Source organism: Marmota flaviventris, chromosome 5 (assembly GCF_047511675.1).
Source record: "Marmota flaviventris isolate mMarFla1 chromosome 5, mMarFla1.hap1, whole genome shotgun sequence".
Lineage (NCBI taxonomy): Eukaryota > Metazoa > Chordata > Mammalia > Rodentia > Sciuridae > Marmota > Marmota flaviventris.
Window position 1 is genome coordinate 123,354,938 of NC_092502.1, and position 22,439 is coordinate 123,377,376.

General features: G+C 34.4%; 1 protein-coding gene across 1 annotated transcript in view; it reads left to right on the plus strand.

Moving 5' to 3' along the window:
* Positions 1 to 22,439, plus strand: part of Dhx29 (DExH-box helicase 29) — a 46,530-nt gene that overhangs the window by 2,819 nt on the left and 21,272 nt on the right. Inside the window, exons 2-11 of the mRNA XM_027938161.2 lie at positions 6,543 to 6,616; positions 7,937 to 8,050; positions 9,083 to 9,212; positions 10,224 to 10,369; positions 12,000 to 12,128; positions 15,793 to 15,919; positions 16,628 to 16,786; positions 19,008 to 19,173; positions 19,409 to 19,532; positions 21,188 to 21,796. Of these exons, the coding sequence (XP_027793962.2) occupies positions 6,543 to 6,616; positions 7,937 to 8,050; positions 9,083 to 9,212; positions 10,224 to 10,369; positions 12,000 to 12,128; positions 15,793 to 15,919; positions 16,628 to 16,786; positions 19,008 to 19,173; positions 19,409 to 19,532; positions 21,188 to 21,796 (1,778 nt within the window). The remainder of the gene's footprint in view (positions 1 to 6,542; positions 6,617 to 7,936; positions 8,051 to 9,082; positions 9,213 to 10,223; positions 10,370 to 11,999; positions 12,129 to 15,792; positions 15,920 to 16,627; positions 16,787 to 19,007; positions 19,174 to 19,408; positions 19,533 to 21,187; positions 21,797 to 22,439) is intronic.

Genomic DNA, 22,439 nt, shown 5'->3' on the forward strand with positions numbered 1-22,439 from the left:
GACACACCCATGGACCAGACACCCACCCTTGGACCCAAGAAGGGTGGGGAAAGCTTTGCCACATTTCTGTGACAGGGCTGGGGGGTGTGACTCAGTCACGTGTAAGGTTGGTCTCCCACAATTGATGATCCTCTTTCCAGCCTTTGTATTTTTAGCTGTAGTAAATCTGGCACATTCTGTTTTGTTTTGTTTTTTTAATTTATTTTTTATTTTAATTATATTTGACAGCAGAATATATTATAATTCATATTACACATATAGAGCATAGTTTTTCATATCTCTGGTTGTATACAAAGTATATTAACACCATTTGTGTCTTCATACATGAACTTAGGGTAATTATATCCATCTCATTCCACTATCTTTTTTACCTCCATGCCCCTCCTTTACCCTCCCACCTCTTTGCCCTATCTAGAGTTTCTAATCCTTCCATGCTCCCCCTCCCAACCCCGCTATGAATCAGCTTCTTTATATCAGAGAAAACATTTGATATATGATTTTTTGGAGTTGGCTAACTTCACTTAGCATTACATTCTCCAACTCCATCCATTTACTTGCAAATGCCATGATTTTATTCTCTTTTATTGCTGAGTAATATTCCACTGTGTATATATACTACATTTTCTTTATCCATTCATTGACTGAAGGGCATCTAGATTGGTTCCACAGTTTAGCTCTTGTGAATTTTACTGCTATAAACATAATGTGGCTGTGTCCCTGTAGTATGCTGTTTTTAAGTCCTTTGGATATAGACGGAGGAGTGGGATAACTGGGTCAAATAGTGGTTCCATTCCCAGCTTTCCAAGGAATCTCCATACTGCTTTCCATATTGGGCGAACCAATTTGCAGTCCCATCAGCAATATATGAGTGAGCCTTTTCCCCCACATTCTCTCTAATACTTATTGTTGTGTTCTTTTTTTTTAATTGATTTTTTAAAATAAATAAATAAATGACAGTGGAATGCATTACAATTCTTACTACATGTGTACAGCACAATTTTTCATGTCTCTGGTTGTATATAAAGTATGTTGACATCTGGTGCATTTTTATTGCTCTAAATGAAACTATTGGTTGTCTGCCATTTTCTCTTTGTGGAATGCCATCTGTCTGTAGAACATCTATCAAAACTCTATAATACCATATTAGGTATCAACTCCTTTTTGAATTCATCCTGATATCCTTAACTATTGTGTTATGGTTGTTTATATCATTCTTTTTGACAGTTAGGTCTTGCCTTATGGTATATGAGGGATTACATATTTTATATATCCTACAAAATTATGGAATATATTTGATATGTATTAATATCTTCATCCCTAATGTTATGCAGATTGTCACTCAAAAGAATCCATGGATAGGTGATAAAGAAAAATTCAAAGAAATTATCAAAGCCAAGAAATCAAGAAAGGAAATAAAGACAAGAGGTTATCTACTAAATTTGTACAGAATTTTTTGTTTGTTTTTCTTTTTGAATCTTTTCAGATAATAGGCCTACTTTGGAGGGGGAAAAGTGGTAAGGCACTCAATTCTTTTTATTTCCTCACATAGAGAGTTGTTCCATTTCTTTGTATCTTTCTAAATACTTTGAAGGATTGTACATAGCAGAGTATATCAAAATTGTGCTGTATAAAACCATTAGTGCCATCAAATGGGCTTTTGGCACAATTTTGGGTATTCTTACCCTTTTGTTTTCTCATTTCATCAAAAAAGTTTTTGAAGAGCTACTATATGCCAGGCAAAATTTTACGCACTGGGGTACCATAAGAATAAAACATCACTGTTCTTGAGGAGCTTACATTATAGCAAGGCAAGGAGGAAAAATGGTGGGGACATTTGGGGGCAGAAGATTCTCTTCTACATTGGATGCAGTAAGTGCTGTGAAGTTTTCATAAAACTGGTTAGGTGGAATAGAGAGGAAGGTGTGGAGAGATTGAATTTTAAAGAGGGTGGTCAGGGAAAGCATCACACAGAAGGTGATATTTAAGCAAAGGAGGCGTATTAAGTTTAATTACCCAAATAAATGGGTGGAGAGCATTCTAGGCAGAGGGAACAGTTAAAAAAGCCTTGAGATGTAAGACCTTTCCCTACTTTGCCCTTTCTGAGTCCTCTTTGTCCTTTATGTTTCTGTGTTTTTGCCTTAGAAGCATCACTGCCTTTAGTCTACTTATAATTAGTTCAGCAGCTTTGTCATGGTATGAATGAGACTAAAATAAGAGGCTCAATAATTTTTTTCTTCCAACAGAAAGCGTTTCTGAAAATCTGAATTTATTTAAGAATTAAAATCTTAAGAGGGAAGTAATACTGGGAGACTGATGTCATGAATAAACTCATAAAATATGTCATTTTAAATATTTGGGGGTGAGATCACCAAAATAAAACATTATGTGAAGGACAGAAAATAGTAAAGTTTAAATGAGATGAGAAGGAGTGTGTTAAATGACATCTGAGGTCTAGGAAGGGTCCAGACCAAGTGCAATGGGATTTGTGTTGATATTAAATAGGGAACATACATTAACCAGTTTGGGATTTGTGCAAAGGGGTTTGTGTTGATATTAAATAGGGAACATACATTAACCAGTTTGCAATTTAAAATGATCAGTCAGGTGGCTCCTCTGGTAGTGTATACTTTCCACAGGCCATAATTGCTTGGATTACATCAATTCACTCATTTATTCTCTTGGCACTCTGTACTTCCTCTTCATAGCTTATTTGGGTAATAAGTTGCTTGGTAATTATATTACTTCAGAATATTAGCGCCATGAGGATAGAGACAAGATCTTATTTTGACCACAGCAATGTATAACCTTGATTAGAAGACAGTCTAACAACTCAAAAGCAATTGTCTTTTGAGGGCAGTAGCATCATTGTTGGATCTAAAATACAAAACAGTATAAAATGTATATGTTTCAAAAGAAAGAGTACTTGGCAATATGAAACTGATTCTGGCTAATTTTCTTTTTATCAGCCAAATCATTTTGAGAAAATCAGTTTCTTTGCCTCAACTTCAATATAATAAAATTTTAAAAGACAGTTATAAATGTTGCATTATTCCATGACCTTTCAGATTTATAAACTTGGAACTCATAATACTTTTGGAGATGCTACATATCACCATCCTTCTAGTTAGATTTCCTGTAACATCTACTACTTGCAACACAGAACCAAATTTTACTGGAAAATGTCTATATGCAGTAAGGAAAGTAGCTGTCAAGCACTTTTCTTGGCAAAAGAGTAAGAACCAACTTCATTCCATGGCCTACTGACTTAGAATTGTATTTAAACTTAGAGTTACTAACTTAATAAGGTTGAATATCTCATTTATTCTGGCACCTTCACTTTTTGCTGTGTAACAGAGAAAAGCTGAGGGTGGGAAGTGTTTGTTAGGTTGACATTCTGAAAATTGGCAGCTGACAGGAGAGAAGAAGAAAGAATCACAAAAGAGAAAATTAAAGCAGTCTCGGAAATCAATAAAACATAAGCTAAGCATTTTCAATAGTTTCTCTAAGATTCATTACATAAGTATTATATTTGTAGTAATGCATCATAAAACTCTGGATTTTGCTTATTGTACTTTGTACTATGTCAGGAAATATAGATACATTTTAAATGGAGGATTTTCATCAAAAGTTGTGCATTCCAAATCTTGGAATCTATTCATGCTGGTTAAAGAAGCCCAGTGGCTTGGGAGGCTGAGACAGGAGGATAATGAGTTCAAAACCAGCCTCAGCAATGGCGAGGTGCTAAGCAACTCAATGAGACCCTGTCTCTAAAATAAAATACAAGATAGGGCTGGGGATATGGCTTAGTGTTTGAGTGCCCCTAAGTTCTATCCCCAGTACCTCCCCCAAAAATGGTATATAGGCAGGAGAATTTGATCACAAGTTTAAGGCAAGCTTCTGTAGCAAGACCCTGTCTAAGAGCTGGGATTATAGCTCAGTGGTAGAGATCCCTGAGTTGAATCCCCAGTACCATACACATACACACAAAGAAGGGTTATAACTGTGGATGCTAATTGTGTGCTTGAGCTTACAATAACAGTTAAGACTCTCCAGAAATGCACTCTATGACTATTGACATGAATTTATAAGAGAAACTACTAGAAGTAAGGTAAAGTCTAAGACTAGAAGAAAACTTAACACTATTATAGAATTTTTATTATCTTTTAAAATATTCCAGGTAGCCTTCAGTACCTCAGCACAGCAGAAATTCAGGAAACCACAAATATCCCTTGTTCAAACTGCCCAAAAGTAAAAGAACAGTAGTTACTTTCCAATAGTTACCTTCAAAAAGTTTTTTTCTTTTAAAATGTCTAATTATATTAAATCTTACAGAATTTAATGTAAGCCAAAGACTTCGATTTTTGAAACCATAATAAGCAACACTTAAATTTGATGTTTAAGTGTCTCAAAGTGAGAAAAAAAAAATTTCCTTATTTTAGGGTTTATAAAAGTAAGTAGGTAGCCGGGCACAGTTTCACAGGCCTATAATCCCAGTGACTTGGGAGGCTGAAGCAAGAGGATCGCAAATTCAACGCCAGCCTCAGCAATTTACCAAGGTGTTAAGCAACTCAGGGAGACCGTGTCTCTAAATAAAATACAAAATAGGGCTGAGGATGTGGTTCAGTGCCCCAGAGTTCAATCCCCAGTACCCCCTACCCCCCAAAAAGTAGCTAAGTTTTATAAGATTCTGGTATTATTTTTTTTTTAATTTTGTAGTTGTAGATGGACACAATACCTTTATTTTATTTTTTTATTTTTATATGGTGCGGGGCATTGAACCCAGTGGCTCACGAATGCTAGACAAGCACTCTACCACTGAGCCACAACCCCAGCCCCTCTGGTATTATTCTTAAATTGTTACTTGTCTTTTCTTTTGCTCATTTTCTCCTGAGTGTAAAGTGGAGTTTTCCAGAGGATACGTGAAGTGTGTTATTATGGTGGACTGAATGCAGAAACCGATATTATTGACTGTTGCCAAAATTCATATATTGAAACCCTAACCTCTAATGTGTCTGTATTTGGAGAGGAGATCGCTAAGGAGGTGATTAGGGTTAAAAGAAGTCATAAGGATGGGGTCTTGATTCAATAGAATTAGTATCCTCATAAGAAGAGATTTCTCAGAGCTCAATCTCTCTCCAAGGAAGCACAGAGGAAAAGTCACAATGTATAGCAAAATAGTGGCCACTTACATACCAAGAAAAGAAGTCTACCTACCTGGCAATTTAATCTTAGTCTTCCTAGACTCCAGAACTGTGAGAAATAAATTTCTGTTAGATAAGTCACCCAGAAGTCTGTAGTATTTTGTTAGGCAGCCTAAGCTGACAAAGATACTAGCTATTAATTAGATTTGTTGCATGAGTCCCTAAGTTCAATTCCTAGCACCAAATATAAGGGGGGGGGGGGGGTTGCAAAAAATGGAAACTATTTTTTTTAAATATAGATATATATTAGTAAATATATTATGTATATTAACAATGGGTTTATTATTTTTAATTAATAAATACTTGAGTTTTCCCTGTTAATTTATAATGTAGTAAATTAAATCAACAGATATAACCCATATAAAAACTATCTGGAATCTCAATTTTTAAGAGGATAAAGAGATCATGTGACCAAAAATTTGCAAATAGTATTTATTCCTTCCGGGTTATTTATTGTTAGAGGACTGAGAATATACAGTGTTTTTCTTGACTGGAACAGGCTTGGCAACTGTTGGGTTAAGTAATATCCACCTGGAATCTCAGAATGTGACCTTATTGGGAAAGTCTTTTCAGATGTAATTAGTTAAGGATCTCAGTATGAAATCATCCTACATTTAGAGTGGGCCCTAAATCCAATGACTAATATCAAGAAAAAAGAGGAATATTAGGACATGGAAAGACATAGGAAGGCCATATAAAGAATTAGGCAGAGATGAATTAAACTATCACAAGCCAAGCAACACCTGTGGCTACCAGAACTTGGAAGAGGAGAAGAAGGAGTCTTGCATAAAGCAAGAAAGAGCATGGTCTTGCTCATACCTTGATTTTTTGCTTCTGCCCTACGAATTTTTGTTGTATTCAGCCATCATGTTTGTTATGATTTGTTATGGCAGCCATAGGGAATTAATTCAGCAACTTTGGGCTTGAGTTCAAGAAGAAAAGATGATGGAAACACCTACTTCCATTTCACTCCCACTTTCAAGGAAGAGTGTTTTGTCTTCAGAATTACCATCTTCTCTCCCAACAATCTCATATTCTCCAAGAAGTTGCCTTAGCTACGTGCCAGGAAGAAAAACATCTGATTAAAAAATACAAAGTTAATGATGGATTTAACCTGAAAGATATATAGGCATTTGTAGTTCAAGAGAAACTGGTTAACCAAGAAGAATGTTAATTGATAAAATGGTTTAGAAAATTTAGAGGGGTATTACTAACTACTAGATTGCTGAGTTTGGTAAAGTAGGGGATAGCTGAAATTCAGCATATAATATTTACAGGAAAATAATATAATGGATATTAATCATTAAATTGCCTTAACTATTTGTTGTCTGTTACATACAGGTCCGAAAATTTATAGTTTTAATTCTGCAAATGATTCTGGTGGTCCTGCAAATCTGGATAAATCTATTTTGAAAGTGAGTAAGTTTTTAAGTCATTTCAAGAAATGTTCCCTTTAAAAAAAAAAAAAAAGTATCCTTAAGTATAAGAAAATGATGGGTTATTTAAAATTTTTATGCATAGTAATCTAAGAACTAATTTCTACTAATTAGAAATAAATTATACACATATGTTGAGAGGGTCTGGAAAAGTATCAAGTTTCTAAGCATGGCATACATAAAATCCTTTCAGATCTGACTTAGTATACCTTTCCTGCCTCTTCTCCACTTTAAAACTTTAGTTTGTAGCACATTCATTGTTTCCCCAGATCCCACATGATTTTTATGCCTTTAAGCCTTTGCTTTCTGCCTGGAATATCATCACTTTCCCCTTTTCATTTGTTACCTGTGTGGCCCCCATGAAGTCCCTTCACAACACTGAAAATATCTTTGCAAAGCATTGCCATGTTGGGTTATTTGTCTGTTTCCTGGCTAGGCTGAATGCCCGAAGTATATTTTTTAGCTTAGCTGTTAGTACACATTCAGTTAAGAAACAGTAAAGGTATTTTTTTGTAGTAGATGCTTGTGTGTTTCTTAGGTTAAAAATAGGGAAAGAACAAAAGATAAATTATTAGTAGGAAAAAACGGGAATTGAACTCTAGGAGCCAAAAGAACTGTGTAACCTGCTGGGTATGGTGACACAGGCCTGTAATCCCAAAAGACTCTGGAGGCTAAGGCAGGAGAATCGAAAATTCAGTAACTTAGTGAGGCCCTAAGGACTTAGCAAAACTCTGTCTCAAAAAAACATTTAAAAAGGGCTGGCATGTGGTTCAGTGCTTATGCAACCATGGGTTCAATCCCGGGTAACAAAAAAAAGAAAAGAAAAGAAAAAGAATTTGTATAGCCTATTATTACTATATAGAAAAAGATTTTACTTTTATTTGATATGTCTTTTTTTAGGGTAGCATTTATTCCTTCAGCCTTTGTGCTTTGGCTGATTTACATTAAGGCAGATTTCTGGGCTCCATTTCTAAGTTTTCTTTAGTCAGTATTTTGTGTAGGATTTAGTAATCTGTCTTTATCATAGCAACCCAAGGGTGGTCCAAGGACAGTGTCTTCTCAAGAGGCTTTATAAGATAATTTTGGGGGGAGGGATAGGGAATTTTATTTTATTGCTTTTTTCATATCCCATTTTTCCTGAAGTATGACGTAGGATTGTGGTCAGATGAATGGTAGTCTTAAAAAAAATTATTATTATTATTATTGTATCTGCTTGTAGCTGATAAAAAGCTGTTTGATATGCTTCTAATCTTTTAATAATTTAGCTTCTAATTAATGTGACCTTTTTGACCTCAACAGGTGGTAATTAATAATAAACTAGAGCAAAGAATTATTGGAGTGATCAATGAACATAAAAAGCAAAATATTGACAAGGGAGTGATTTCTGGAAGACTTACAGCTAAAAAGTTACAGGTATTTTGCAGACCTTTGTAAGTTCCTTAGTAGTTTTACCAGGGTATTTTTAAGAAAGGCCCACATATGAGATAAAAAAGACTTTTCAGTTTCCTTTGAGATTTCATGTAGACGATTTCTGGCTGCAAGAATGGAGAAGAAATTATACCTGATAGAAGTGCATACATTTAAATTGTGACATGAAAACTAAGTTACAGTCCCAAAATTACATTGTTAAGCCCTTATTTGTTAGTACTTTGCTTACATTTCTCTGATAGAATAATCTTACAAAGTAATGTTTTTGATCCCATTTTTTCAAGTGAAAGAATTGAGGCTTAAGAAAATGACAGGTTATAGCCCAAGATTATTAATAAGTAACATGTAAGCAGAATCTATATTTAAACCCAGTTCTGCCCAATCTAAAGATCATGCTATAGAAAGAATGTTAAGCTGCTTTATATACAAAGATGTCCGTTGAAGCATTGCTAATAAAAAATTCTCAGTGTTTAGATTTACGAAAGTATGTAATTATATCTACCAATAGGCATGTTGTGATAAGTGCTGTTGAACAGTTTCTAGTAATTTTGGGGAAGAGATTTATGTTATAATGTTATTTGAAATTTGTTTTCCAAATTTTAGAAAAATGACTGAAAGGAAACATACTGTACTACAAATATTATCTTTGAACAGTGAGAAAATGGGCAATCTCTCCTAATCCATCATTTAAAAATATATCTATAGTTCCCAAATTCTCACTACAGTGAGCACATTTAACTTTTCAAATAAGAGGGAGTGAAATAACTATTTTTCTCCCTCTCTTTATTTTATTCTCTCTTTTTTTGGGGGGGGGGGGGGGTAATGCTGGGAGTGAATCCAAGGCCTTGTGCATGCTAAGCAAGTAGTCTATCCATGAGCTATAACCTCACTTCCCTCACAAAAGATATTTCTGAAATTCTAATTTGTGTCAGACTTTCTAGTTTAAAATGAATGACAGAATAAAATTAGGACTGAAAGAAAATTGACATGTGACTTTTTTATATTTCCTTTTTATAGGATTTATACATGGCTTTACAAGCATTTTCATTTAAGACCAAGGACATAGAAGATGCCATGACCAATACACTCTTACATGGAGGTGATCTTCATTCTGCCTTGGATTGGCTCTGTTTAAACCTTTCAGATGGTAAATAGTATTGTCATTAAATTTCTTCAGTTTCTAAAATGTTTTTAAATAGTTTCAGTATTCATATCAAATTTTTGACTGGTCCTTAAAATGTTTCACAGTTGTAGCTGTTTACTTTTATTTTAAATGTTCTTACCTTCATCTGTTGTCAGTGTATTTTCCATGGAGGTTATGGTTGCAAGAAAATTTAAATTTTGTCTGTCTATAATTTATTAGGCTAGGTCTCCTGGATTTTGGTTTTACAAATTAGGGCTGTCTTTAGATTAATAACATTTGATTAAATAGAGGATCATGGTTGTAATCTTTGGAAAGAATCTGAAGTGAAAACAGCTTTTGTGATTGATTGAGGATACTACCACATGCTATGACAGAAAGCAAGAGTAGAAAGTGTTATGATCTCTTTCTAAAAATTTGGTGGAGCAGGCGCAGTGGTGCACACCTATAATCCCAGCGACTCAGGAGTGAGATAGCAGGATTGCCAGTTCAAAACCAGCCTCAGCAAAAAGCCAGGCACTAAGCAACTCAGTGAGACTCTTTGACTCTAAATAAAATACAGAAATAGGGGTAGGGATGTAGCTTAGTGATTGAGTGCCGCTGAGTTCAATCCCTTGTACAAAAAAAAAAAAAATTGGGGAGAAGGGCTGGGGTTGTAGCTCAATGGTAGAGTGCTTGCCCCTAGCATGTGTGAGGTACTGGGTTTGATTCTTAGCACCACATATAAGTAAATAAATAAAATAAAGGTCTATCAACAACTAAAAAAATATTTAACAAAAAAAAAAAAAAAATGTGGGAGCCTGATAAGTATACCCACATCTAGTTTGACAAGTAAAACCAGGCTCATTATTAAGATTTCTATTTTTAGAAGATAAGAGGTAGAAGGAAATTAGATGCTCTTAAGTGTTTTTCAGGATTTATGTTTAACAAATAAATATTTGTTATCTGTTGTAAAGCAAATGTGTTTTATGTATCATATGCATGTTTATTTTCAACACAGTTTGTTTTTATCTTAAGATGCGCTTCCTGAAGGATTCAGTCAGGAATTTGAAGAGCCGCAACCTAAAAGTAGGGCAAAATTTCAGTCTCCTCAAATACAAGCCACTATTACACCTCCATTGCAAATTAAAACAAAAAAACAGGAAGAAGACCATAAGATTAAGGTAATTTAAGAATTAAACATTAAAAGTTATATAAAATCAGAGTGAAGTACATATAGTTTTAAGAATACAAATATTAGGTTTCTATAACATTTTTACTTCTTAAAAATAATAAATGGTTTGCCAGACTTTTCTATCACAGCCTGTCTTAATTATCTATTATTGCAATAACAGACCGCCAGAAAAGATAGTGGCTTACACCAGCTATTTATTATTTCTCATGATTCTGGGTCAGCTGTACAGTTCTGTTCTAGGAGGTATCTGTTGGGGCTAGAACATCTAAAATGGCTTCTTCAAACATAGTACATATACAAAATGGAATATTAGCCATAAAAAAGAATGAAAATATGGCATTTGTCAGTAAATGGATGGAACTGGAGACTATCATGCCAATCCCCAAAAACCAAAGGCCGTGTGTTCTTTCTAATATGTGGATGCTGATTCACAATGGGGGTGGAGGGGAGTAGAGGTTCACCAGATTGGACTGAGGGGATGGGAATGGGGAAGACAGTAGAATGAATTGGACATAACTTCCCTATGTTCGTATATGAATACATGACCAGTGTAACTCCACATCACGCACAACCACAAGAGTGGAAGTTAGGCTCCATATATGTATAATATGTCAAAATACATTCTGCTGTCATGTATAACTAAAAAGAACCAAAAAAGTAAAAACAAAATTAATAAGATTTTAAAAGATAAAATAAAATGGCTTCTTCGCTCACATGACTGATGGCCTCTGCTAGAGACTATCCAGGCATCCATTCATCGTGCAGTCTCTTCACATGATAAGTAAGTGTGGGTTTCCTCATGTGGTGGTGTCTGAAGAGTTGGATTTCCTTACAGGGCATCTGGCTTCCAAGAAGAAATATACTTGTCTCTTGCTATCTGTAAGGACCTATGAGAATACCAAAATCTGTGGGTGTTCAGGTCTCTTAAAGAAAACAATGTAGTATTTGATATATCATTTAGACAAATCCTCTCATATATTTTAATCCTATATAAATAGTTGTTACACTATATTGCTTGAGAAATAATGACAAGAGAAAGTTCTTATGTGCAGATGCAATTTTTCCTGAATATTTTGTATTTGAAGTTGGTTGCATCCATAGATGCAGAACCAACAGATATAGAAGCCCAACTGTATTTTCAGACAATGAGCCCCAGTATACAAATTCTTATCAAGCCTGTGCTTTAATCAGTCTTGCTAATCTCCCATTGGTTGAAGCAAGTCACATGGCCAAACCTAAAATCTCTATAAAAGACAATTGTGGGAGGAAGTGTAGTTTATTAGGACATTATACTTAAATATTTTTCATGTTATCAAACACCTATGGAAGCATCATCCTCATAAAACCCCTGTTTTCAAGAAGCAATACTAGTTTTTAACAGTGTTCTTTTCATTCTTTTTTACCCCTTTATGTAAAAATATTTTTTGGATTTTGCCAGTTTAGACTTCTCAAAGTAAAATTGACTTGCGTTCATTTTTACTTCACTGAATAAAGATTATGATTTTTGAGACTTTTATATGCCCACTTTTCATATGAGGAAGTATTAAAACAGACAGTTGGTGATTTTGACACCTTTTTCTAACTTTTAAGTCTTTCAGATATTTGCTTTTTCTTCCTAGACAAAAAAAGAAGAAAAACCTATGGAAGTAAATATGAAAGAGTGGATTTTGCGATATGCTGAACAACAAAATGAAGAAGATAAGAGTGAGAATTCTAAAAGTTTAGAAGAGGAAGAGAAATTTGACCCTGTAAGTAGGCTTCTAGGTGAATATTCCTAGATACGATTTTTAACTTTTTGACCCTTAGTTTCCTTATTTGTAAATTGGAGACATACCTCTACAGATTGATATAAAGATGGAACAAAATAACAAGTAAGTAAAAAATTGACCCAGAGTAATTTCTTAATAGATGTTAGTTACATTTTCCCCGCATTTAAAGAGATAATCATCAAATATTTTGAATGATTGTTACATGTAGGGAGTGTGCTAAATAATAAAGAACCTGTAAGAGGTAGGGCTTTAAATAATAAAGAAATGTAAAATACATTCCCTTACAGAGTAAACCTATAGTTTGGAGAGAAAATAAATATCATGTGATAAAATAATAATGTAAGGCAGAATATGCTAAGAAAGGAATATGTTAGCTTCCTGTCACTATGACAAAATACCATAGAGAATCCACTTATAAAGAGGAAATGTTTGCCCGGGGCATGGGTACATGCCTGAAATCTCAGTGGCTCAGAAGGCTGAGAAAGGAGGATGTTAAGATCAAGGCCAGCCTCAGAAATTTAGTGAAGCCCCCCGAGCAACTTAGTGAGACCCTATCTCAAAATTTTAAAAGGGCTGGGATATAGGGATGTAGCTCTCTGGTTAAATTACCCCTGGGTTAAATCCCCAGTATTCTCTTTGAAGTTTCTCACCTAGTGACCTAACTTCCTTCCACTAGGCCTACCTCTTATAGGTTCTACCACCAGAAGCTAGTGGCCAAGCCTTTATGTTAAGGGTCTTTGGGAACATGTAAGATCCAGATAATTACAGTAAATAAAGCAAGTTGTGGTAAGAAAATATTAAAATACACATATTTGACAAAGGACTTCTACCTAAGAACTTGTAAAAACCAGACACCTCATAAAAGTAGATATTTAGATAGCCAGTGAACATAAAATATGTTCAATATCACTAGTCATCAGAGAAATTAAAACTACAGTGAGATATCACTATATTTCTTGTAAAATGACTGAATTTTAAAATAGATCTGTAATACCAAATGTTACAGAGGATTTGGAGCAACTGGAAAACTCATACATTGCTAATGGGAGTATGAAATGATACAACCACTTTGGAAAACTTTGGCCCTTTCTCATAAAGTTAAACATACACTTTCCAAATGGCCCAACAATTTCATGTGCAGATATTTCCTTAAAAATGAAAACATTGTATGCAAATACTCATAATAGCCAAACACTGCAGATCACACATGTTTGTCAATAGGTGAAAAAACAAACATTGTGGTATAAGTTATAGAATACTGTGTAATATGATGAATCCATTTGTGTAAAAGAAAAACACATATTGACAGTCTTAAAGTTTAGAAGACACACAGAAAGCTCTTATTAGTGATAAGGTTTAGAAGAGTAAGGTAGGATAGAAACCTTTTTTTTTTTTTTTTTCCTACACGAGTTTTTTAGCCTTGTGCCTTATTAAAATCAAAAATAAATTTTTTTTTAATTTTTTTTTTTTTTTTTAGTTGTAGTTGGACACAATACCTTTGTTCATGCTGAGGATTGAACTCTGTGCCTTGCACATTCTAGGCAAGCGCTCTACTGCTAGACCACTACCCCAGCCCCAAAATAAAATTCTTTAGGGCAATTTAAGTCTGCTTTAGGTTTCAGAGAAAGAAGAGGTGTCTTCTGATGGGAGCTTTAGGTCAAGACTTGAAAGAAATGAAACTTGAAAGATGCATAGAGTTCAAACAGGCAAAGAATGATAGAAAGTTGGCCAAATGAATAAAATAATGTGAAGCAAGGGGTGCAGAGGTGGAATTATACACAGGTCCTTAGGTATTAAAAAAATAGATGTGCAAAGATAAATGTTAGGAGTAAATAAATGAATTCACTTAAGACTGGAAGACTTTGATACCCAGAAAATGAATGTTAACTACATGGTAAAAAGCCACTATAGGACTGGCTGACTGACAAGAAGAATTTGACATTTTAGCTCAAATTGAGTAGTTTGAGGGAGTTCAAAGTAATTTGAAAAGCTACCCTACCCATTTTGGTAGCTGTTGCACTTACTCAGATGTGATATAATGACTGAAATTTGAAAGGAAGACAGACATTTCAAAGGAAAAATCAGCAAAAACTGGTGCTTTACTGAATGTACAGGCTAAGGAATATTTCTCCAAAAATATATAAATGGCACTAAACACACAAAAAAGATGTTCCACATTATTAACTACTAGGGAAATGCAAATCAAAACCACTGCAAGTGATACCTCTTCTTACCATTTAGGGTGGTGACTACCAAAAAACAAAAAATGTATTGATAAAGATGGGGAAATTGGAACCAATGTGTGCTGTTTGTGTGAACATTAAGTGGTATAGCCTCTGTGGAAAATAGTTTGGCAGTTCCTCTAAAAATAGAATTACCTTATGATCCAGCAATTCCATTTCTGGGTACATACTGAAAAGAATTGAAAGCAGAGTCTTGGAAGAGATATTTACACTGTGTTTTTAGCAGTGTTTTTTTTTTTTGATAGCTAAAATGCTGGAACAATTCACATCAACCAGTACTTGATGGATAAGTTAAATTCTTCATATAGGGGCTGGGGTTGTGACTTAGTGATAGAGTGCTTACCTAGCATGTGTGAGGCAATGGGTTTGATTCTCAGCACTGCATATAAATAAATAAATGTCCATTGACAATTTAAAAAATTAAAATGTTTCATATATATACATACAAGGAATATTATGCAGCCTTAAAAAAAAAGAAATTCTGGCACATGCAATAACGTGAGTAGACCTTAAGGACATTATACTAAGTGAAATAAGCCAGTCACAAAAAGCAGATACTATATGACTCCACTTATATGAGGTGCCAAGAATAGTCAAGTTCATAGAGACAGAAAGTAGAATAGGGGTTGCTGGTGGCTGGAGGAGGGGGAGGAATGGGAAGTTACTATTTAATCAGTATAGCATTTTAGTTTTTCCATATGAAAAGACTTCTGGAGATCCACTGTGATTGCGATGGTTGCCCAGCAATATGAATGTTCTTAATGCCACTGAACTCTCCACTTAAAAAGTTAAGGCGATACGTTCCTTGGGGATAAAAATGTTAAGGGAGCCAAAGATGGCAGATACAAAGGTAAAGGGATGGTATTATCAGTGCCTTATATGGAAAGATTGAAAGGATAAGTATGATTTTGGTGAATTTGAGGAGATACCTAAGCCTCCTCTTAATACCATTTGATGTTTGCTTCTACACAAAATGGTCCCAGAATTCACCTTGTTCTGCTTGCTTAATTGTCTTTTTCCTCTTCCTCTTAACAATTATTTCATAGCAGCACCACATATGCTTTTATTTTCTCTATCATATGCCTTTATGTTTATAGTCTGCCATCATTTATTAACCTAAGGGGGAAAAAAAACATAACTTGAGTCTGGCTTTCAACTCTTGTAGTTTTTGCTTAGCAGAGTCATGTCCTTGTTTTGTCACATCCGCTTTCCTCAGAACTCCATTTTTGTTTTTTAAATGTCTCTCTGCTCCATTTGTTTTATTTCTCTAGTGAAAACATCCTAAAAGTAGCTCTGTTGGGCTAAAGGGTCAAGCCAAAAGATCATAGGTTTTAATATAATATAGTGCCATAGATAATCTTGCTCTTTTTATTTCTTCTCGATTATTTTATTTGGAACAGAATGAACGATACTTGACTCTTGCAGCAAAACTTCTGGATGCAAAGGAGCAAGCAGCTACCTTTAAATTAGAAAAAAACAAACAAGGCCAAAGAGAGGCTCAAGAAAAAATAAGGAAATTTCAAAGAGGTAAACATTTTCAAATTCTTAGGTGTAGAAATGTATTGTCTTTTTAAAAATATGTCTGCTCTTTCCTGACAGTTCATGTTTGAGATTGGCAAACTTTATTTCTATAACATGCCAAATTATAAATATTGTAGACTTTGTGGACCATACAGCTTCTGTCATGACTTCTCAACTCTGTTATTACAACATAAAAGCAGCCATAAGACAATATAGAAATGAATGGCTATGTTCTAATAGAACTTTATATAGATACTGAACTATAAATTTCATATAGCGTCCACATGTCACCCAGTAGTCTTATTTTTATTTTTTCAACCATTTGAAAATATATATAAAAACCATTCTAACTCACCAGCCACACATAAACAGGCAGCAGGCTGGATTTGTCCTAGAAGTTATACATAGTTCACCAACCCCAGATTTATACATTAAAATACTATGTCCATTCAAGAAAAAGACATGAACACAATTCCTTGTATTTATTTCTTTTTTTTTTAATATTTATTTTTTTAGTTGTAGTTGGACGCAATGCTTTATTTTATTTATTTTTATGTGGTGCTGAGGATGAAACCCAGTGCCTTACATGTGCTAGGCAAGTACTCCACCGCTAAGCCACAACCCTAACCCCCTTGTATTTATTTCTGATGAAGTTTTTTTAAAAAACAATATAAAATTTAAAAAGTAAATGAAACTAAATATCTTTCTTGGTAGAAATGGAAACTTTAGAAGACCATCCAGTATTCAACCCGGCCATAAAGGTTTCACATCAACAAAATGAAAGGAAAAAACCTTCTATAGCCACAGAAGGGGAGAGTGCTTTGAACTTTAATTTATTTGAAAAATCTGCAGCTGCTATGGAAGAAGAGAAAGGTAAAATGAAGGAAAAGTGGTCAGGATATAATTTATGAGTAACAAAATATCAGTCATAAAGTGTGTTACTTTGACTTTTTGCAAACTGCCTAAGTAACCGTGTAATTACACTTTGATAAGCTTTTTTTTTTTAAAGCAGTAACAATTGTGGTAACTTACTTGTAGAGCATTTTGGAATCACAGATACCTTGTCTCAGCTTCATTCCTGTCCAGTCATTCTCCAAACACCAGGTGCTTTTCTGTAACACAGATTGAAATGAGAGTTTCCTATTTAAAACAAACACACACCTTTTTAACCCCCTCCGTGGTGCTAGGGATTGAACTCAGGAACTCAAGTCAGGAGTTACATCCCTAACCCCTCCTGATAGAAACCTTCATCATGATAAAGACTACATCAGTAACAAGGTCAAATCCTTTAGCTGGCATTCAGAATTCTTTGCCACAACCAACCTTTCTACCTTGTTTTCTCAGCTATATATACTCTAGCCACATCATTCTTCAAAACATTTGTTGTTTCATGGTTCCGTTACTCTGCTCTTCTTGCTACGTGCTACTAGCCAACCTATCCCTAGGTACAACCCAAACAGCAGCTCGTCTTTAAGCCTTCCCTAGCTCCTTCCATGCCACCACACATAAATGATCATGAAATTCTGTGTGCTCCTAAGTAAATTATTGATATAGTTAGTACTTATATATTTATATAGCTAGTATTTATTTATTTCTAGATTGCATATTATAGTTCTACACTGAATTGTTACATATTAAAATATCCATTCTTTCAATAATATTTATTGAATCATTGTTCATAATGACAAGTGTTGGGTATATAGTAGTGGACGAAATAACCTGGTCTGCCCTCTTCATGTATGTAGCCTAAGTAGGGATGGTAAACTTTAAACAGATATATGTGTAATTTTGAATTGTGATGTGCACTATCAAATAAAACTGGCTTTTAACATAGAGGTATCAGGATGGCCTAATTTGATTGGAAAGGCTTTGCTGTGACTTTAGCTCTGAGATCTGACAAATGAGTAGATATTAGCCTGGTAGCAAGCTGGTGAAAAAAGCCTCCAAAGAAGCAAGACAGAACATTAGAAATCTAAGGTGAAAAAAGAGCTTATATCAGCATTGTTCTACAGAACTTTCTGTGATATAAATGTTCTGTATCAGGGGCTGCAGTTGTGGCTCAGTGGTTGAGCACTTGCCTAGCATGTGTGACGCATTGGGTTCAATCCTCAGCACCACATATAAATAAATGAATAAAATAAAGGTCCATCAACATCTAAAAAATATTTTTAAAAAATGTTCTATATCTGTGATATCCAACTACTAGGAAATATGAATATGAAACACTAAAAATATGACTACTATATCTGATAAACTGAGTTTTAATTTTAGTTAATTTGATATCCAACTACTAGGAAATATGAATATGAAACACTAAAAATATGACTACTATATCTGATAAACTGAGTTTTAATTTTAGTTAATTTAATTAGCTACATGTAGCTGGTGGCTACTATATTGTATTGAGTTAGGCAGACTTAAAGCATTTGGGGAATTGACTTGAGAGCCAGTGTGATCACAGCATAATGGGCATGAGGGATGAGTGGCAACTGGTGGGCAGAAATGGCCACTGAAGGTTTTTGGCAATAATAAGGAATTTTCATTTTATATTTTATATAACAGGAAACCTTTGAAGTTGGTAGTAGTAACTAAAGTGACATCTAACTTATTTTTCAGTAACTGCTTATGGGGTAGCCTACCAAATGTTGTCATTCAGGTGGACATTTCATAAGAATATATAAATTCCTCAAGAGTGTGTGTGGCAGGGACTGGGGATTGAACCAAGAATCTTGTGCATGCTAGGCAAATACAATACCACTGAGTTACATCCCCATCCCTTTTTATTTTTTGAACCGGTTTCACTAAGATGCTGAGTCTGGCCTCAAATTTGAAACCCCTTCTGCCTCAGTCTCCAGAGTAGCTAGGATTATAAGCATGTGCCACAGTGCTCAACAAGACAGTTTCTTTTAAAGATGCAGAATTTTCTATGGTCTAGTTCACTACTTAAGGAAAAGCAAACCTTTCTGTCTAACCTTTTTCCTGTTGTCTTCCAAAAGTGCTGTTCCCAAAGGCAAGAGGACTTTGATCACTCAAAAGAGAATTTATATTACTGCATGACTAGTTTAAAGAACCATTTTTTTGTCTTCCATTTTAGATAAAAAGAAAGAATCTCATGATGTAAGAAATTTTGACTATACTGCTCGAAGCTGGACTGGAAAGTCTCCCAAACAATTTCTGATCGATTGGGTTAGGAAGAATCTTCCTAAGAGTCCAAATCCTTCCTTTGAAAAAGTCCCAGTAGGTAGATACTGGAAATGTAGGTATGTTTTTCTGGTTAACTGAAATGACTTTTAGAAAAGTATAAAATGAAACTCATTTGAGCAACTTGAATTCACATTCAGGTTCATAGTGTGTATAAATTCGTATGCAGCATCTTTCATGAAAATATTAAAATAATTAATATAAATTTAAGTTGTTAACGGATTTTTCACTTTATTGATAATCTGACCTCAGTGTTGTTGTTTTTTTTTTTTTTTTTCTTTGACTCCTCTGTAGGGTAAGAGTAATCAAGTCTGATGATGATGTCCTAGTAGTATGCCCTACAATCTTAACAGAGGATGGCATGCAAGCTCAGCACCTGGGAGCTACTTTAGCCCTGTATCGTTTAGTGAAAGGGCAGGTGAGACTTTTTAGGCCTAGAGGCTTCAAAAATGATTTGTGAAATAATGGATGTGCAGGTTAGACATTTCCAATCTGAAATTGTGCTCCAAAATCCAAATCTTTTTGAGCACTGACATGATGGCACAAATGGAAAATTTTATACCAAGAAACTTTATACACAAAGAAAATTATTTTAATATATTATATAAAATTGTCTTCAGTCTATGTGTATAGGTATGTATGAAACATAAATGGATTTTGTGTTTAGACTTGAGTCTCATCCCCAAAATGTCTCCTTATGTATATGTAAATATTCCAAAATCTAGAATCTTTCTGGTCCCAAGCATTTTGGATAAGGGATACTAAACCATTTGAGTTTGGCTTCCTTTCACCCCCTAAACACAGCTCAATCTCTCTCTCTCCTTCGATAGAAGTCGAAGTCCAAAAGAGACAGTTTTTTTATCTAATTTTTTAGCTATACTAATTTACAGATTAAAAGTGCAATTTCGTTCACTTAAAGAGAATTTTTCAAAGTTTGTTTTCTTTTGGGGGGATACCACAGATTGGACCTAGGAGCAACTACTGAGTCACATCCCCAGCCCTATTTTGTATTTTATTTAGAGACAGGGTCTTACTGAGTTGCTTAGCACCTTGCTTTTGCTGAGGCTGGCTTTGAACTTGCAGTCCTCCTGCCTCAGCCTCTTGAGCTCTGGGATTACAGGCCACCACACTGGCTTGTTTTCTTTTAGTGTTATATTGTCTCTTAACTTTAACATTATAGACATTGGTTTTTTCAGCTTTAGGCTATATGAATAATATATTTCCAGTTTGAGGAAAGATAAGAATAAAGTACAACTGAAGGAATGGTTTCCGTTCCATTCTCTTTAACAGAATTCATGTTCTTTTTAAAACTTGGCTTGTTGGCATTTCCTTTTTATAATAACTGGGAAATTAGAGCCATTGAAAATTTTAGCTGCTAATTAAGTGGAACTCCAAATAGTAATTCTTTTCTAATTTCTGGCCAAGTTTGTATGACTTTATTTTTGTTTGCAAGATAAAGTATTGTAAGCTATATTTACTTGGTAAAAATTACAATGTCAGAGAGATAATTTTGAGTTCTTTCATACTATAAAATTAGATTCCACCCAATATAGTTCATTTAAAATACTTTAATTTATAACTTTAATCAACTGCCAGAATCTCAAAGGAAGTTTTGTATGTTTTTTAAGTGCTCTATGGTTCATTTACATTTTATATAGTACCACTGTAGGAATAAATAATAAACATTTATTCTATAGTTTACCATGCTCTAGGAATAAGCACTTCACATGTACTGACCTAAAGTTAACTTTGGAATAATCTTATGAAGAATATTCATAAGACATTGAAGAGACTATAATGAAGAGACTATTGTTATTCATTTTTAAATGCAGAAACTAAGGCACAAAAAAGTTACTGCCCCCAAAATCACATAGCTAATAAGTCAAGAAACCTGAAAATAATAAGCTACTTATGAATTTGCATCATTTGCATATGTATCTTAAAATAGTAACTTACTAGTTTGTTCAATTACATTTTAAGAAGAATGTAACTATCCTTCTAAGCTTAGATCTGCTGAATTTGGATATCCAGTAGTGAAAATAAAATACTGCTTTTTTTTCCCTCCCGTTATAGTCTGTTCATCAGTTACTACCTCCCACTTACCGAGATGTTTGGCTGGAGTGGAGTGATGCAGAAAAGAAAAGGGAAGAATTAAATAAAATGGAAACTAATAAGCCACGTGATCTTTTTATTGCCAAACTTTTGAATAAGTTGAAACAGCAGCAGCAACAGCAACAACAGCATTCTGAAAATAAAAGAGAAAATTCTGATGATCCTGAGGAATCTTGGGAAAATTTAGTTTCTGACGAGGATTTTTCTACACTGTCTTTGGAGTCAGCAAATACAGAAGATTTAGAACCTGTTAGAAACCTCTTTAGAAAATTGCAAAGTACACCCAAATATCAAAAACTTCTAAAGGAAAGACAACAGTTACCTGTGTTCAAACATAGGGATTCAATTGTGGAAACCCTTAAAAGGCACCGGGTAGTAGTTGTGGCAGGTGAAACAGGGAGTGGTAAAAGCACTCAAGTACCACATTTTTTATTGGAAGATTTGCTCCTAAATGAGCGGGAAACAAGTAAATGTAACATTGTCTGTACCCAGCCCCGAAGAATCTCAGCAGTGAGTTTAGCCACCAGAGTGTGTGATGAATTGGGCTGTGAAAATGGACCTGGAGGAAGGGTAAGATACTGTACTCCACCTCAGTGAGTGATGACATTATTCATTTTTGCTCTTGGGATCCAACTGGAACCTGGACCATATTTGATTCTGGCTGTTATTGGTCATTCAATAGCATGTTTCAGGCACTTCTCATGTTTTTTCTAATTGGATATTATGCTATTGTCCTTCATATGAAAAGTTTATCATTAATCCTGTCATTAAAATTCTCATATAAAAGAAGACTATATTATCTTTATAGTTGAATGTTCAAATAAGTTACGTACAAAGTCAAACAAAAAATATAAACAGATCCAGATTTTAATCTATTATATCTTTTGCAAGTCTTTTCTATGGAATGCATCCCTGAATGATTTTCATTCATTCTTTTTAATGAGCAGAAGGGAAAAACAGCATAAATGAAAATTCTAAGCTATTTTCAAACCACATATTTTTTTAAAAAATGGAAAAAGGACTCAACTATTATCATGCATTTCATGTGTGCAAAATTAACTAAACCTTAATCAGGCTGACTATAAAGAATTAGGGATTCATTTAATAAATTAAGCTGGTTAGAACCAAGTATAACAAATATAGCTCATGTAACTTTCAGTTTATTTACTTTGAATTTTTCTTTCTGGTGATGGCATACAATATTTTCATCTCT